This window comes from Vipera ursinii (assembly GCF_947247035.1).
Source record: "Vipera ursinii genome assembly, chromosome: 3".
Taxonomy (NCBI): domain Eukaryota; kingdom Metazoa; phylum Chordata; class Lepidosauria; order Squamata; family Viperidae; genus Vipera; species Vipera ursinii.
The window spans coordinates 159,344,050-159,362,277 of NC_139516.1; the positions used below are offsets into that span (position 1 = coordinate 159,344,050).

At 35.2% G+C, this 18,228-nt stretch overlaps 1 protein-coding gene across 1 annotated transcript in view; it reads right to left on the reverse strand.

The window, feature by feature from the left end:
- Positions 1 to 2,241: 2,241 nt before the first annotated feature.
- The window catches only part of LOC310638522 (cadherin-7), a gene marked incomplete at its 3' end in the record, with an annotated part of 123,717 nt that continues 107,730 nt past the window's right edge, over positions 2,242 to 18,228 (reverse strand). The window contains exons 11-12 of the mRNA XM_083359672.1: positions 12,761 to 13,012; positions 2,242 to 2,735 (exon numbers count right to left, since the gene is read on the reverse strand). Of these exons, the coding sequence (XP_083215798.1) occupies positions 2,242 to 2,735; positions 12,761 to 13,012 (746 nt within the window). The remainder of the gene's footprint in view (positions 2,736 to 12,760; positions 13,013 to 18,228) is intronic.

Here is an 18,228-nt window from a genome sequence, read left to right on the forward strand (position 1 = left end):
TAGACTAGGCATTCCCTGTTCCCACAATCATTCATCATATGGTGTAGCCTCCAGTCCCCTAAGCATCTTTGCTGCTCTTCTTTGCACTCTTTCTAGAGTCTAGATGCTCAACATGAACACAATATTCTAAGTATACTCTTAACAATGCACTATAAAGCAGTACTAACACTTCATGTGATCTCGATACTATCCCTTGGTATAAATATGGTATCTGCCTATCTTTTAAGCACCCATCTTTACTAAGTGACCACACATTCTAAAGCAGATGTGGCTACTTTAAAGAGTCATGGACATTCACATCTCCATGTGCTCTGAATCTTTTGGAATCACATCTGAAAGGGTACAAATCCATATCATTCTTTTCCAAAGTGCTTCAGGGCACATTAGGAATTGCAGTGACCGCTCCCTCATGCGATTTCCTATTTGTTTAGCTACCTAAAAGAATAGGCTTGACCTGTTCATGTGTCTGTATAAATTAAATTTATGTAGAATCAAGACATTTGCTTCTTGATTCAGAAATGCTCATATAAGTACATGCTCCAAATCCTCCATTCTAGGGAGTTCATAATACTCTATCTTATAGAGTTTTTGCTACAAGAGCTATACTTTATGTTTTCAAAACTGGTCCTTCTTCAAGAAAAGAGAGGGAGGGGAATGAGAAAGAGAGAGAGAAGAAAATAAAGTATTAAAATGAAGCACTATTCTACTTCAATCCATGTCTTATTTTCTAATAACAGCTAAAATATAAATATTGCCTGAACTATAAGAGTTGTCATATTCTAAGAAATCCTACATAAAAAAGCCCCATCATTATTTTAATGAACTGCAGTAGTCATCCTTCAAGTTTGGCACACCTGAGCCAATATAGAAAGGATGTGTTGTGAAGTGACCTCCCTGGAGGAAAAAGCTTAGGTGGGCTGTGAGGATCTGAAGTCATCATATCGTGCTGCTTAACATATGAAAGAAATGTAAAAGAGTTACTTTTCTGTGATTCCACAGCAGCAAAGAGGTAGGGAATTTGATAGAAGGAGCAGGCTTGTTTTAAATTGCTGAAGCATATAGAACAGATGACCTTGAAAATTGCAACTTCCATTAGAGACACTCCTGGCTGCATCCATAGTCTCCTTTGAAAATGCAAAGTACAAACATCTTATTCAAAAACCTTAGACACTGTAATGGCTCAGAAGAACAATGACAGCCATGTGTCCTTGTAGCAGTGTTCCTCTTGGAGAGATGAACGGCGAGCTCAACTGCTTCACTATAATCTCTCTATTTCCATGCTTCATTTCCTTCGTGTGGCTGAGACCGGAGGGGGAAAAAAAACAGCATGTTCCCAAGCATCTAACACCACAATGCATATAATAAATCTGAATGTAATGGAGATCAGAACTCCAAAATGATCATACCTCTCTACATGTCAACATTTATTTTTTAAAAAATGAAAAAAATTCTCCTGCATGAATCAGAAGACATATTATTATTAATAATAATCAATATATAGACAGCAACTTTCCCCCCATACCTACATAGGCATCACAAAACTGTGAGAATCACTTTCCACCTTTTCAATTGACATTTCCTGCAAACTGTAATAAGGCAATGGCACGTTTTGCAGATTTTCAGAATCGGAACTGAAGTCTATTGTCAGAATTACCCAGATATTTACAGGTTTTTTTGGGGGGGGTCTTAGTAGCCTTTCAGACAAATAGAAGTCACTGTGTTGGATTATTTTGAGCCAGCAACTTGCATGCGACACTGCAAATGAAAAATGAAACCTTGCATTAATAGTATACAGTGTACTGTAGTACTATTTTAAATGGTAAATGAACTTTTTCCTCTTTCCTCCACTAAGCAGAGACTCTGAAGTCTCAACCCAGCGAAACTCAGAAGGCATCTACAGGGTATCATTGGATGACTGAGGTCACAGCGCAGTACTTACTCTTAGAGGTTAATTGCCTCTGCAGGTATATAAGATATGAGAGTTGCTATCTATTTGTATATGGCCAAGCATCTTAATTTTACCAAAAATGCCATTTGATGCTCACTATTTGTTGTTCAGTGCAGTTCCTTGGGCAATTTTCTAATGAAAATAAGCTTCACTGAGTCAAACAAAAAGGAAAGGAAAGGAAAAAAAAACAGGTTAAAAAAAGACGGAGAAATATTTACAGATTTTTCTTAGTCCAGATACTGAGTTTCTCTTTCCCTTTTCCTTTAGTGCAATGTCATAAAAAAGTTTAAAGGCTATGAATACAAATTTTCTGGTCCAGTTCCATACATATCTGCAAGCCGTTTGAAACGAGGCCCCCAGTCACTGAGGTAATCGTAATTCTGATCAGAGTTTGAACTGACCGAATCTAAAGAGCTGAGTGACTCAGCCACTGAACCGTTTCCCTCAAATGCATATGTCTGCAGGGAATCATATGGTGGAGCGCAGGGATCCACATCAGCTTCTTTTAGCCTTTCCCAAATAAATTCCCGAAAAATAACATTATCAGGGATGCTTTTAAAAGACGGTCTGCTCAAGAACTGGATCTCTGGAGTCACATCCCTCCTGATCTTGGTATCGCGAATGACGTTGAGGTTTCTCAGGGCAGCCATATCAAAAGCCTCGGTGTCCTCCTCTCCACCTCCCTCATCATCGTATCGGACTATATTTTCCCTGATATCTCTCTCTTCATCTAAAACAAGAGGCTCTTTTTTCCGTCGTCTCATTGTAACAATCAGCAGGACAAGCACTGCAATAGAAGAAGTAAAACTTTAAGCAAAGTTGAATCAAGCTAATACACACATTACATTCCTCATTCGGAGTAAAACTATTCATAAATTATGCAAGATAAACAGGTTTGTGATGGTTACACAATATGGTTTGTTTGAGATTATTTTTAGAAAAAAAATAGTTCCTTAAAGTCGCTTTAAAGGCTTTTAGGGAGGCAAAGTTACTCACATCCGTGGCAATCCTTAAGCCACACGTGCCTCCTGGGTGGTGCTAAATGAGTAACAGACGGACTGGCAGCCAGACATCCGTGAGGACCTCCTGGCTTCACACACAACCCCACAGTCCACAGTCCTTTTAAGGACTGAAAAATAGCAGAAATAACAGATATAACAAATACCAATACCAAAATGATTCGGAATATTGGAAGTTCAATATGTATGTGCCAACTTAACATCAAAGACAGTAGTAGATCAAAATGCGAACATCTCTCCAAACTACTACTTGAAAATTATGTCGATTTGGCTATGATCCAAGAAACACGCATTGAGAATGAACAGCAGCTTAAAAGCAGAGGAAGAATTCCTGGATATGACGTCTTAGGCGCTATTTTTCATCAAACTTATGGCCTGATAACATATGTGCGTAATAACATTGAAAATGCATATTTATTGGAAACAAGCAGTGAGGATAACATCTACACTATCACAATTAAGATTGGAGATACCCAAGTCATGAACATCTAGAAGCCCCCTACTATCTCTTGGCCTAATACAGTTCTCCCAAGGATTCCACACCCGGGCATCTACATAGGAGATTTCAATAGCCATCATACTCAGTGGAGATATATGCTTAATGATACTAACGGCGAGATTCTCTGTGAATGGGCAGAACAGAACAACCTATACTTAATTTTTGATGCTAAAGATCGAGGCACTTTTAAATCAGCTGCATGGAAGAAAGAGTATAACCCAGACTTACGTTTTGTTACACAAGATAAAACCAAACCTATACCTGCCTCTTGGCAAGTGCTGCCAACTTTACCCCATAGCCAACATAGACCTATTATCATTAAGACAGGAATAAAGATACCTATTATCAGATCGATAACACGACCAAGGTGGAACTTAAAGATGGCTAACAGGGAAAAGTTTACGATGGACCTTGAGAACATAATAGGACGTATCCCGGCAGTTAGTAAAAGCTATCGCTTTGTCAGAGCAATTATGTCATAGGCTAAAAAATCCATCCCACGTGGCTTCCGTAAGGAATACATCCCAGGATGGAATGAAACCTGCGAAAACCTGTACCAAAAACATCTAGAGAATGGTGATGCTGAGATAGCCAATGAACTTCTTCATAACCTTGACCTGGCGCGCAGGCAGAAATGGGAGCAAACTACATCTGGATTAGACTTTAAACACTCAAGCAGGAAGGCATGGAGCCTACTGAAAAAACTGGGAGGAGGCCAACCAGCTCAACGTAAACAACAAGAGATAACTCCAATTCAAATAACAACTCGAATTGTCAACTTAACTAGAGTACCCCATGATAAGAAACATACTAAATTAGTGAAAAGAGAATTAAAGCACTTAAAAATTTTGTGCTCACCTAGCCAGGAATATGCTCGACCCTTCCAAGCGGCTGAAATAGATACTGCCCTGAAGAATGTCAAAGCTGGAAAATCTCCTGGTTTTGATGGAGTAATGCCTGAATTTATCATCGACTCTGGGCCTCGCACAAGAGAATGGCTGGCAAAATTCTACACAGATATCCTAATTTCTAGTAAGCTCCCTTCAGAATTTAAGAGAACTAAGGTAATCGGCATATTAAAACCTGGGAAAGAAAGCAACAAGCCAGAAAACTATCGCCCCATTGCTCTGTTAAGTGTTTGTTATAAACTACTTGAAAGGTTGATGCTTAACAGAATTGGACAGAAAATTAACGAACAAATACCGATTGAACAGGCTGGGTTTAGATCTTATCGGAGCTGTGCCGATCAAGTCCTTAGTCTTACTAGCCACATTGAAAGCAGCTATCAGAATAAATTGAAAACATCTGTTGTATTTGTGGATCTCACAGCAGCATACGATACAGTGTGGAGGGATGGTCTATTAAGCAAATTCCTCCACGCTGTCCCTTGTAGGACCATGGGCTGCCTAATAAATAACATGCTCTCAGCAAAGACCTTTCAAGTCATTATGGGTGATAAAATTAGTAAGCAAAGACACCTGAATAATGGACTACCTCAGGGCTCTGTACTGGTCCCATCTTTATTCAACTTATATATTTCCGATATACCATCTACGCTATCAACAAAGTTTCCTTATGCTGATGACCTGGCATTAGCATATAGCTACAAGGACATCGAAGTTACAGAAGGTGTACTTACAGCCAATCTTACAACTCTGAGCACATACTTCCACCAATGGAGGCTAATCCCAAGCGTAAGCAAAACAGTTACATCATGTTTCCACCTTAATAATAAATTAGCAAAAAGAGAACTCAATATATACCTAAATAATAAATTGCTCCCATATGAGGCTACACCAAAATAGCTGGGGGTCACCCTAGACAGGACTCTGTCTTTTAAAAAAACATATTCAGAATTTGGCTGCCAAGGTTAACAGAAGAAACAACATTCTGCAAAAACTATGCAGAACAACTTGGGGAGCTTCAGCTCCAACTCTTCGATGCGCAGCCCTTGGGCTTTGCTACTCTGTAGCGGAATACTGCGCACCTGTATGGATAAAGAGCTCACATACAAGACTTGTCGATGTTCAACTTAACCATACAATGAGATTAATTACTGGGTGCATAAAATCTACACCTATTCACTGGCTACCAGTTCTTAGCCATATACTCCCCCCGCACTTACGATGACAAGAAGCTCTTATTCGGGAGTATAGTAAGATCCTGCTAAACTCCTCTCTAGCCATTCATGGTTATACCTCTGTTCTCTTAAGATGTCGACTAAAGTCAAGAAATCCACCACTCCTTACAGTGCTTAAGCTGCTGGCCGAACATCAGAGCACCACACAAAAGTGGATGGAAGCATGGAATAGCTATACCTCCCAAGATATTTTTGAGCATATTAATCCTAATAATATACCTCCAGGGTTCAATTTACCCCGACACATATGGGTGACATACAATAGAATTAGAACGACTCATGGGGTATGTGCCGATTCTTTGTATAAATGCAGAAAGACATCTTCAGCACAATGTGATTGCGGGGCTCCCCGACAGACTATCTAACATATAGTGAGGGAATGCATTAATAGAAAATACCCAGGATATTTTAAGGACTTCCTCTGCGTAACAACGGTAGCTACTGACTGGATTTCCAAACTCGACATCAAACTCTGAAATGTTATTTCTGGTTTCCTCTTAGGTTTTATTACTGCTTCTTTTTAATTGTTTTAACTGTTTTGACTTGTAAATATGAAATGCTTTTAATATTGTGTGTGACCAGCCATACGCTAAATAAATAAATAAATAAAGGCTTTTAGACATTAAAGGATCTATTACTATGTTCATTCTGATTTCATCATATGCATTTCTTATTTGGTACAGATTGCTAAAACATACATTTAAAGCAAGTTCAAGTAGAAAATTACAGCCTCTCAGCCATTAAATATAGAGACCTTTTTCTGAACTCTTAATTGCCCGACCGATAAAAGCACGTTTAAAAACTATCTACGTGCACTTTAACTGTCAGGAAGTGACTCCATTATTGAAGTATATGAGTACAGATTATTGATAAAGTATCTGATCCTTGATTGGAAAATTCAGAGTTGTTAAATAATAGCTAGCATAAGTTGTGGTTCATGCATTAAAAGCATTATAACACAGAGCACTTTGCTTTAACATGCAAAATACTGTACCTATCATGGATCTGTGAATTTTTTGCACAGGGAGATGTTGGTATTTATTGACCCAGATCACTTCCCTAGATAACAATGTTTTTTTGACATTTCTAATAGTTAAGAAAATTTCTTGATGGCTTTAGAGATAGGTCATTCACAGAAGTACTGAAAAGACATAAATACTTTGTATATACATATTTAATCATTTGCAGCTGATATTAAGAATCAACAAAAACATAATTCAATCATACCACTCAAATTTCAAGTTATATACACATTAATCTTTAAGGATGACTTTTGTTAAAGATCTAGTTATATCATTCTGAAAATTAAAAAAACAACAAAACATTATATACATTATATATTTGTATTAATTAAATATTCTTAAACACAACTGACATATTAAGGAAATCAATGATAATCCAAATTGCACTGGGTTATTTTAATAATGACCTCTGGTGCTTTTGCAATATCATTATCACAATGTAAAATAGTGGCTCTTAATGTAGGTGCAAGCAATTGAAAAATTGAGCTTAATGTCTATGCTATACTATACTATACTATAATTACTATACTATTTTTTCCATAAAAGAACATATCAATGGTTGTACAGAAAGGAAAGAAACCTGGAATAAAAGAAAAAGAAAAGAAACCTGGAATAAAATAAAGAAGATAACTGGGATGTATTTTCCATATGAGTTGGAAAATAAAAGGTTACAGTAGGGATTCATGGAGTAATTATATTATCCCGGATAAATAAAAATGGAAAATAATATATTTATAACATATTCCAAATTCAGCCCCCAAATGGATGCTGCTCGGCTTTTTTTTCTTTCTTTTGAAATTACTTTTGACTATTCTAAGTTACTAACTATGTCAGGTAGCAAGCAGTTAATCTGTTCATTACACCAGTGAAAATGTGTTTTCACACTGTGACATGTTCAGCAGACTTTATCTGGGGAGTTAAATACCTGCTAATAAGTGCAAAATATATGAAACTTAGTAGATTTATCTGCTGAGAGGTACAATAAAAAGCAAGATAAAAAGAATGTTTTATGCGGCTTTACCTTGCACAGCTCATGATTGTTTAAAGCCAAACAAAAAAAAGTCCTTTGAAATGTTAAAGAATTTAGCATGTAAATGGCTTTAAGAGCATATTAATTTCTAATCACTTCAACTGCTCTTGCACAATAATTTTTAACCTCTATCTGAGTAAAAGCGGTATGAACAGCCATGCAAAATCCATAGCAATGTCTGAAAAACTAGTCAATTTTGCTTCAAATGCACTAATTGCTGGAAGTGAATGGGAACTATTATAGAACAGAGTTTTAAAATCAACAATGATGACATGTCTGAGGGAAAAAAAAGAAACCAGTATTAGCCACCATTAGTTCTAAAATAAGACACAGCCATTTTAGTGTTTTTTTTAGCAGAAAACCAACAAAGCGTTTGTGGAACTTTAAAGGCTAACAATTACATTAATCATCTTTTCTCACCTCTATACTTTTGCTACTGGATTGTGATCATATGTTTAGCTTGTATAAAAATAAGTGTGTAAGCTATTATAATACTATAGGATTCTTATTAGTATTAGGCTAAACAAGTAATTAAATTGACAGACAGAATTGTTCATTACTTTCACCGTACAAAATTCTTTTAGGCTTCAGAACAAAATACTGCAAATTTGTTTTCTGCTAAGTTACAAATTATATGAGATCTGTATTCACCAAAACAAAAATAACTGAGGAAAAGGAAGAAGGAATCTAAAGGATAAATATATGTTATAATCTAATGTGTCTCCAGCTTTTATTTACCTGAACTTAAGGGCACAATAGCTTGTTTGAAAGGTTACCCATGTTCCAAGAGGACAGGAGGGAAACCTTATCCCCAGTCTTCCATCTTTGTTCAAATAAATGCAAGAGCAGGATAACAGTTATGCAATAAAAGTGGCTTTTTCCAAGCCAGGAACATATCCCGTAAAGCGAGGGGGGAGGGACAATCTGATGTGATAGAGCTAGGTACATATTGCTGATGGTTGGCAGGTAAAAAGCTAAATTGAGGCAATCCTCAATTTATGACCATAATTGAGCCCAAAATTTATGTTGCTAAGCAAGACAGCTGTTAAGTGAGTTTAGCCCCATTTTATGACCTTTCCTGCTACAGTTGTTAAGTGAATCATAGCATTGTTAAGTTAGTAATGTGGCTGTTAAGTGAATCTGGCTTCCCCATTGAATTTGCTTGTCAGAAGGTCACAAAAGATGATCATATGACCTCAAGAACACCGTAAACACCATATAGTTGAGTCAGTTGCCAAGTGTCTAAAGTCTGATCACATCACCATGGACATGATGCAACAGCTGTAAGTGTGTAAAAACGGTCGTAAGTCACTGTTTTCATAACCGTTGTAACTTTGAATGGTCACTAAATGAACTTCTGTAGGTTGAGGACTACCTGCTGTTAACACATTCACAAATATTAAAGGCTTAAGAAACTCACTGAAGCTTCAATTCTAAATGGTAGTCAGTATAATCCTGGTTTTCCTTAGATTTCTGGATCAACAATTCCCATCATCTGAAAAAATGTTGGTCAATTGATAGGAATTCACTAGTCCAAATCACTGAAGCATGTTATGTATGGAAGACTGTAGATGTTATTGAAGTCTAACTGCATAATGCTGTTCCGTATATGATTAGCATTTATGCTATCTCCACTGGTTTAATATTAATATGCTAACTTTGTAAGACTTATTTCTGCCATTGTAACATTGTTTCATGTACTCTTCCACAAAATACAGCTTTGACTTGCTACCTAGTTACAGAAAATCGTATGTTCATTTCTATTTATTAGATTTTAGTTTAACTCATATAGTTTTAAAAAAAAATCATTGGGACAAAGCTTTTATTGATTGTTCAATAAAATCCAGGTTCTGGATGTGAATGATTGGTTTATTTTAGATTTATACACATACGCATCTCTATCTCTTTCTCTCTCTCTCTTTCTGAAATATTGTTTTATGCCAATAGAAAATATCTATAGCTCAGGGTTGAATGGTGGAGTTCTTGCTGCTCTTTGAACTTTTTTTTTCCTTATAGACATTCCATTACCCAACTATTATTTGATTCTGCTAAACTGCTTTGAAAGCCACTTTAAAAGCCAAAAGGCAATATTGTATAAAAAGGCAAACCCTAAATAAAAATTAGATCTAGTTTAAATACAAGCACCCTAAAGGTTAAAGGCCGTACACTGCCTTAAAAAAAATCTAATAAGGTGTTCTTTCAAACTTTGAGGCAGAAACAACTACAGCACAAAACTAGGGAGAAAAAAACTTAGTTCTACTCCTTACAATACACTCCTTTGTACTGTAATACACCTTTATTCTCACAAACCATTAAGTTCAGTCCATAGCCACTAAAATTCACTCAATCCTGATCTGAAAAAAAAATTAACATGACCGTCTACAAATCAGGTATCCTATATGAAATACTGATGCTGATTTGGAAAAAAGGTTAATTAGTCTGCACCATGTTTAAATACAATAACTCTTGGTGAGAAGAAAGCATCGAAATAGTTACTAGCATATTAAGCAATTATTATTATGCTTTTGTGATATTAACAGAAAAAATTACACTGCAATTGCCATATTGTTCTCAGAGGCATTAAAGGTTTTTTTCCTTTCTCTTTTAAAAATTATATACAGTGTAAATGAAATGACACACATCATAACAATTTTCTTTGATTTTGCAAATTGTAAAATTATTTTTAGGAGTTTACTTATGTTTTATCTGACCACAGGCAGAGGCTGATGTAAAATCAGATTTCCATCTCGACTTATACCTAAAGTTTTCAACTACAATGGTGGTACACTGTGTAATATAAGTTTACGGCAACTTTTGAAACCTGGAGTCCTTCCACTATGCTGGATTTGCAGGGCAGTAACATAAGCAAGAATACTAAGAATGATGTTGGAATTGTTTGGGAAGTATGGATTTAATCTTTATTCTACATCTAATAAGTTAAATTCTCTCCAATATAACTTAAAGAGTTCTCAGCAAAGTTGAATCTATCTTCAAATCTGCTTTGGTGTCAGTTGCATTTCTAGATCTCATAGATTTAATACATCAATTAGCAAATGTGTTTTTGTGCTTTAATAAGATAAAGGGCTATCTGCAGATCCCAGTCTTTACTTTTATCATAACTCATCACAATAATTACAGTACTCGGAAAAAATACTGTCATCCTAACTTTTATACCTGATATTTTTGGTGGAAACTGTTCTTAAGAACCTGGACTACAGGAAAAAAGAAAGTTAGGAAACTGAATGTTAGAAACGCTTAGAAAGCTAGAACACTTAGGAAAAAAGAGTGTCAGTCCTGAAAAGGCTAACCAAACAAAAGCAAAAGTTATAATGAGATCTGCATTTGGCACAGCACCTGTTGAGAGTTAACTCTACAGAGTCAGTGAGCAATCAGATAAAAAATAAACCTTATCACTGTAAAAAGAAAGGACAAATAAAAACAAATGAATCCCCACAAAGATAAGTAGCATCTTCTCGATCATTTAGAGAAGATTTTATCATTTAAAATATTTTATTCCTGTATTTATAAATAGGGCTAGTCCATTATTTACAGTAAATTCTATGGATATTGTCTTTCTACTTTCTTCAATAAATATTATTTATTCTTGGATTTTCCTGTGGGCTTATCTAATTGGTTGTAATCCATCTACCAGATAACGCCCGAAAGAGACTAATGGTGAATACATGTCATTTTGTTAGCATAGTTCTATATTTGACTACATGGGCAATTTTTGACAACCAGGAAGAAGTAGAGATCTCAATAAAAAAAATAGGCATATCAGAATAATAATGATGTTACTGTTTTCTCATCAAGTTCTTTTCCAACTTATCTGAACAGCTGTGCTTGAGAAAACAATAGATTTTTAAATATTCCTGTAAATCTGTAAGTGAAATTTCATCCATTCCATATATTATATCATTGTTTTGTTTAAGAAATAATTTTGAGCAAGCAGAATTCTATATTGTCCTTTGACATGGGGAGCATTATGAAATTAGATCATACAGATGGGGATTGGAGGTTTCTAGTCTGACTGATTATATGCAATGTGATAAGGCTGGGGAAAATTTCAGTTCAAAGTTTATTCTATAAATGGAAATGATTCCTTAAGTAGATAATGCAAAATGTACTCCAGTAAAATAGGAATTTTTGATTATCTTTGGACAAACTCTATTTGTCCAGAAATATACAGACCGAAAGACATAATTACAAAATAAATAAAACATCAGACAATTATTGAACAAACATACACTAGTACAGGTCAGAGCTCACTTTCCATACTTAAGAGAATGTAACCCATCTTAGTGCTTCCTTTATATATTGCTTTTCTATCATTTTGCCAATGTATTGTTAGTTATATGTGATCTATTTCTTTAAAAAAAGAATGGAATCTAAAATATGTACATTCACATAGATCCCAAATAAACTAACCTGTGATCAAAGATAATGCTTTTCTAACTATCATAGATTTTGATAGTTGTATCAGATAAGACAAGACTGCATAAGCACATGTTATAGGCTAAGTAAAATGACCTGATCTGATAAGAATTCTGGCTTCTTTCAAATTCAGTTCACGTTGTTGTGTCTGTCTTTTAGATGCTTAACTGGCTGCAGGATATATGGAAAAAAAATGTTTCTTTCCATTATAGAATTTTCACCCAAGGTCATCAGATAGCATTACCACCAAAACTTGTGCAACATTGTTCCATCAATTTAAACTCAATAGCACCATGGACTGTTTTTTTGATGAAGCCAAGTTTTCTTGCTATTTATTTTTGTAATTATGCATCTTATTTTCTTGTTTTAACTTTTAGTCGTTCTGAATAATCACTCCAAAAATACACCAGATAAGTTAATTTAAAAAATGAGACATTACAGGATTTAAATGTTTTAAACATCTGAAGATTCAGATACAACCACATCTACTGATTTTAAGCAAATCTGGAGCTTACCACTACCTTTATATAAGATTATCTGAAAAACTCTTACTTTTAGCTCCTATACTTCTTGCAATACAAAGGCAATAATTTAAAAAAATGAAAAAAAATTTTTATGTATTCTGATGGAGGATTGTTCCCTTCAATGAAGAAACCACAGAGACGTACCTAGCAGTGTCAACACGCAAGCCAGGATTGCTATGAGTGCTCCAGTACTAAGTCCAGCTGGTAAGATGTAGGCCTCTGCATTACATGTTTGGGCAATGCCATCTGCATCACAATCACAGACTCGAATCGTGAGTGTATTGGTGCTACTCAGGGAAGGAGAGCCACTGTCTAGAATGAATATTGGCAAATAATAAACCGACTGTTCTTGCCTCCGAAAGCTATTTCGTCTGGTGAGTATAGATGCTGTATTGTCTAGATCAAGGAAAAGAAAAAAGGAAGACAAAAACATTTTCTTAAAGAAAAAACATCTGTTTTTTTAGATTAATTTTAATAGTATCTTAGCTTGGCAATGTAAATAAATGTGCCTCATAATTTGAAAGTACAAAGCTCAGTCCCTGGAAGTAAGCATATAGTTGCAATGGCCCTTTGTAAATAGTTAATAAAAAGGTTTATTCCTAATCTCTCATTCTTATATGGTATTTGAACTATGAAAAACCTTCTGCGTTTCCTGATGGCAGACTTGAAATTCTAGGTATTAATACAACAGCACAAGAAAGACATTAGAAAAGGTTAAAAGTTCTTGCTTCAACTGTGCTAAGGATAGTGAAAAAGTGTCCTTAAATATGTTGTTAAAATATAATTCCCAGCAACCCCAGCCAGTTAATGATTGGATGCTGCATGTTGTAATTCAGTAATACTTAAGAGAGCCATAATTTCTATCCATGACTTATGCCCATTATAATTGGCTCAACTGATATACAGTTCCACTCCAACATGTTCAAATTAAACCCCTTGGATTATGTACTTGGGTTCTGATATCAGATGCAAGCATGTACTGTAAGTCACGGGTTATGACATATATTTTACCACTTATTGCCTCCTGGTTCATGTTCCTCCTTTTAGACCTATGCTTCTCATTCCTTTTTTTTTTTTTAGAAATCCAGGGACTAAACATATAAACTGTAGAATGCATGTAAGAAAAATAGTGAGGAGATGTGATTTCTTGTGAGAACAGAAAGGATTAACCTTTGTTAATCAGAACTGAGAATATGTTAGCACTCAGGAAAATCACATATTTTCCAAAGATCATCCCAGTGTCCAGTTAAGAGTTCATTATGTCACTCTTTAGGATTTGGGCAGATGTATTACACAGAATATTTCGACCAAATATTTTGAGTCATTTTACATGGCCTTTTCAGGAATGTTCTCCAGTAGCTTGATCCAATTCATAAACGCTGGTAATTATACTGCAAGTATGCTGTCAGATATAACTAAACAGAGGTTGAATAAGTAACCATTTTCTTCACTTGCTTCAACTTGTCTTTGGTGCTATGGAATTGATCCTCTCCAAGCAGACATTTTGCAAGAATTATTCTTAGATGACCACTTTGGTGCTAGATACAAGAGACTGAAGTTAGAGCTCTTACACAGAACTATTTTTAAAAACTAACTTTCAGGCAGGCAGGCAGGAGGCCCCAAAGCACCAACAAATGTAGGCAAAGTAAAAGGAGTTTTAACAAAGCTGCCAGCCTTTGGCACTATTAAAATTAAAAAAAGAATCAGACAGCTTTTGTTTACTATGTGGAAACCAGGTTTTTTTTTTAATGAAATCTGATTTTGAAGGGAAAATTGCCCATTGATTAAAAAAAAAAACCTCACCACTGCCTATTGTTGGTAAGTTGCCCATGGTTATCAAAACTACATAATAGCTTCCTTTTTTTTTTCTTTACTTCAGCAGAACTACTGTTGTCCCTGCTATTCTGGGTTTCGGTGGCAAAGACCTTCCCTAACAGTTTTGGCAGGAATGTTACATTTGTTTAATATGGGAGAATAAACCCAGTAGTGTCAGAAGCAAGAGTAAGCATAAACTGTTCATAGTAAAAGGACTATGTAATAATCACAATTGCAATGCTAAATTGGCAATGAAATAATAATAGCCTCAACCACCCCCCCTATTGTTCTCTAGAGATCAACCCCAATTGATCCCTTCTCTGTAACTATAATAATAAATAAGGAAGGGATTGGCTTTCTTTATGATATATACCTTTATCTTTAAAATTAGTTGATCCCAAGATGTTTCTCTGACTGCTCTTAGACCTTAAAATTGTAATCAAGTCATAACATCAGATCAAAGTAGTTTTGGCTTTCTTCTTACCATTCCCCCCACCCATGGGGGAAAATATCTTTTTTTTAACTGAAAGCAAGACACATTTACTGTAATCACATCCTTATGTGACTTGGAGTAAAAATAAACTCTTATTCTCTGTTTAAATTAATCAAGTGAAAATCACTTGATCTTGCCTGCTGGCATAAGGCAGTATTATTAAAGCACGCAAATGCACAAAACACAATCAACTAACCAACCAAAACCTTAAATACTTTATAAAACAAATCTATTTATAAGCCCATCTTCTTTTCTTTGTATTGTAGGCAAGTTAAAGCTGCCAAGAAAGAAAATACAGATTGGACTTTAGACAGTAGTTAACGCCTTGTTTTAAGAAAAGTTCCAGTAGCCTTGGAAAAAAGCACTAGTTTGCCTCTTCAAGAAATCTGGCTTAGATCCACAGTGATGGACTATTGTCCTATATCCGAACTTCCTTCTTGGTTAGGTTACGGCAAAGTGGTAGGATGACAAAAAAAAAAAAGATTCTGGAAGATAGGAATTATGTGAACCCTTGGCAATAGGAATGCAAGCCAGGAATGGATCAGAAACTGCATAAATTGACCTCCTTGGTGTCCTATAATTAGATATATAGGGTGAAAAAGCAACCAGTATTGCCCTGATAGATGTTTTTCCTCTTTCAGTTATGTGAATGACAGAAAATTTATGGGCTTCATTGAGAGTGGGCAGGACTGTTGGCCAAGGTTCCACCCCTTCCTGAGCAGGCAAGTGGTTGCGGGACGGGGAAAAATTAATCCCAGAAGAATATTAATATGAGGTTCCCAGGGCTCATTTCTCTTCCTCATGTTGTCTAACATCTACATGGATGAGATAATCTGTTAGTATGGAGTGAGGTATCATCAATATGTTGGTGATATGCTGATGAGTCAGATTTATACAGAATCAGATTCAACCCAAGCAAGACAGAGTGGCTGTAGGTTCAGAATCTATTTTGGCTGCTCTTGAAGTTTCACTTCCCTGAAAGTGCAGGCTTGTACTCCAAGGGATCCTCCTGGACTCCAGGTTTCTGCTGGAAAAGCTGTGAATACTATGTCAAGCTGTGGATACTTCTGCCAAGTAGTTTTGATGTTACTAGAAATGTACAGACTGAAGATGGTCTCTTACATACACTCTTGCATTTGTATTTGCAATTTACTCAACATGGGACAACCCTTGAAAACCACAAAAACTTTAGCTAGTACCAAATACAGCCATCCTCGTGCTTAATGATATTGTGAAAACCCACATTTATGGCATTTCCAGATTCAGTTCAAGGTCCCGGTCATTGCCAACAAAATACTATAGGGAACCATACTTGCCACTCATGGTTTATGCTTGAAATATCAGAACATACTATATATTTAATAAGCTTGACAAAATATATTGTTGTAACAAATTTAGTATGTTCAAATTAAAATTTAAGAAATCAGTCTATGTAGTCAGAAGAACATCTATCAGAAGATGATTCATTAATATGAAAATATATTTCAAAAATTAAAATGAGTGCAAATGAATCAGAAATGCAAATTTTGAATATTCATTTGTCCTTCACACAAAAATTACATTGCTATCTATTTAAAGAACTGCATTTGGAATCTAATAATAAAATGACACCTGATTTATATTTGAAAACTGCTGTTAAAAATAATACATAAATCAAAGAAATATTACACTGAACTGAGTTTCAGTCTTCAGGATCAGGGCTAAGCAGATACAAGAACAATTAATTTTGATAATGGAATATATTTAAGTTCTTCAAATGAGGTCATAGCAATGATTTCAGTTTAGATACAAAAATAGATAATGGATTTAATAACAGATAATGGATTTTTTTAAAAAACAAAAAACTGCCAGTTTTGATATTTTAAAGCTAAATATGTCTTATTTCTGGAAGACTTTGCATTGTATATTCAATTATAGTAGGTATTTATTTTTATTTTATTTATCTTATTTTTATTTATTATAGTTATTTATTAACTATAACCTTCAAGTGGTGGATTGTAAAACTACATGTCCAAAAGCCATAGCTGACACCTAAACAAGTTCTTCTTTTCAAAAAAATGTTGAGTGTGGCCCCTCATCACCCAAAACATGTCCATCTTTAAAGACACAAAATCAACAGATGTTGTTGTAAAACAGAAGTATAACTGATAGGGAATGCCTAATAACAATAGAAGAACTGACAGGGAAATTTCAGTGAGAGGAATCAAAAGGCCAGTGCAATAAAATAGTAAAACAGAGCAAGAAATATGTACAGTATAAACAAAAGGGGAAAAGAATGCATGCCTTTTTTTATAGGGTGGTAAGCCTTAGTCTACCAAACCTGGAAAGTCAATAATCCTGGAATCAAGGTTAAACCAAAAGGATTTTTCTCCTTCCGAACATTTACAGGCCAAGAACCAATCTGTTTCAGGAGAATGGATTAATCACATTCTGTTACTGATACCTGCCTCATGGCTGAGACAAAATGTTTCCTCCAGGATTTTTTTTCGGCATCCAATATTAAAAATGAATAAAACAATAAAACAAGATTAAAACTTTGCAAAACAATACTAATATGTACCCATCAGGAATATAGGATTATTTTCAGGAGACTGAAATGACATTAACAGCCAGAAATGTGGGATTTTTAGCTCTTGCCTCCAATTTATGATTGATGTGACACATATATTGCAGGTGATGTGTGGAAAAATATTTTGTCACAAGTTTTTAAAAGTTTATTTCTGTATTTCTGGAGCCTATACATGAAAACAATTTGATTAGGGATTAAAGCACCTGGCTACAAACCAGGAGACCATGAGTTCTAATCCTGACATAGGCACGGAAACCAGCTGGGGGACTTTGGGCTTGACAATCTCTTTGAGCTTGACCTAACTCAGGGTTGTTGTTAGGGGAAATTAGGAGGAGGAAGCAATATTAGATATGTTTGCTGCCTTGAATTATTTGCAGGATATTTTATTTAAAAAATCTACATCTAAATCCGAAGTGCAGTGATGTTAATACTCTAAAGTATAATTTCATTTAGAAAAAAAATAATAAAAAAGTGAAAATATTTAATTTAACAAAGGATTTGAAGCCCATCTGTTTGGTTCTTAAATTGAAATGATTTAACTAACACCTTTTTTTCCCTTCACAGATGATCTATAGATAAGAAATTACTTTGGGGGTCTGATGGCTTTTAATTAATGTTTTTCCTGATGAAGAAGTTACTCTAGGTCAGGGGTTGGGAACCTTGGCTTTTTCATGACTTGTGGACTTCAACTCCCAGAATTCCTGAGCCAGCATGGGAAGCCCACAAATCATAAAA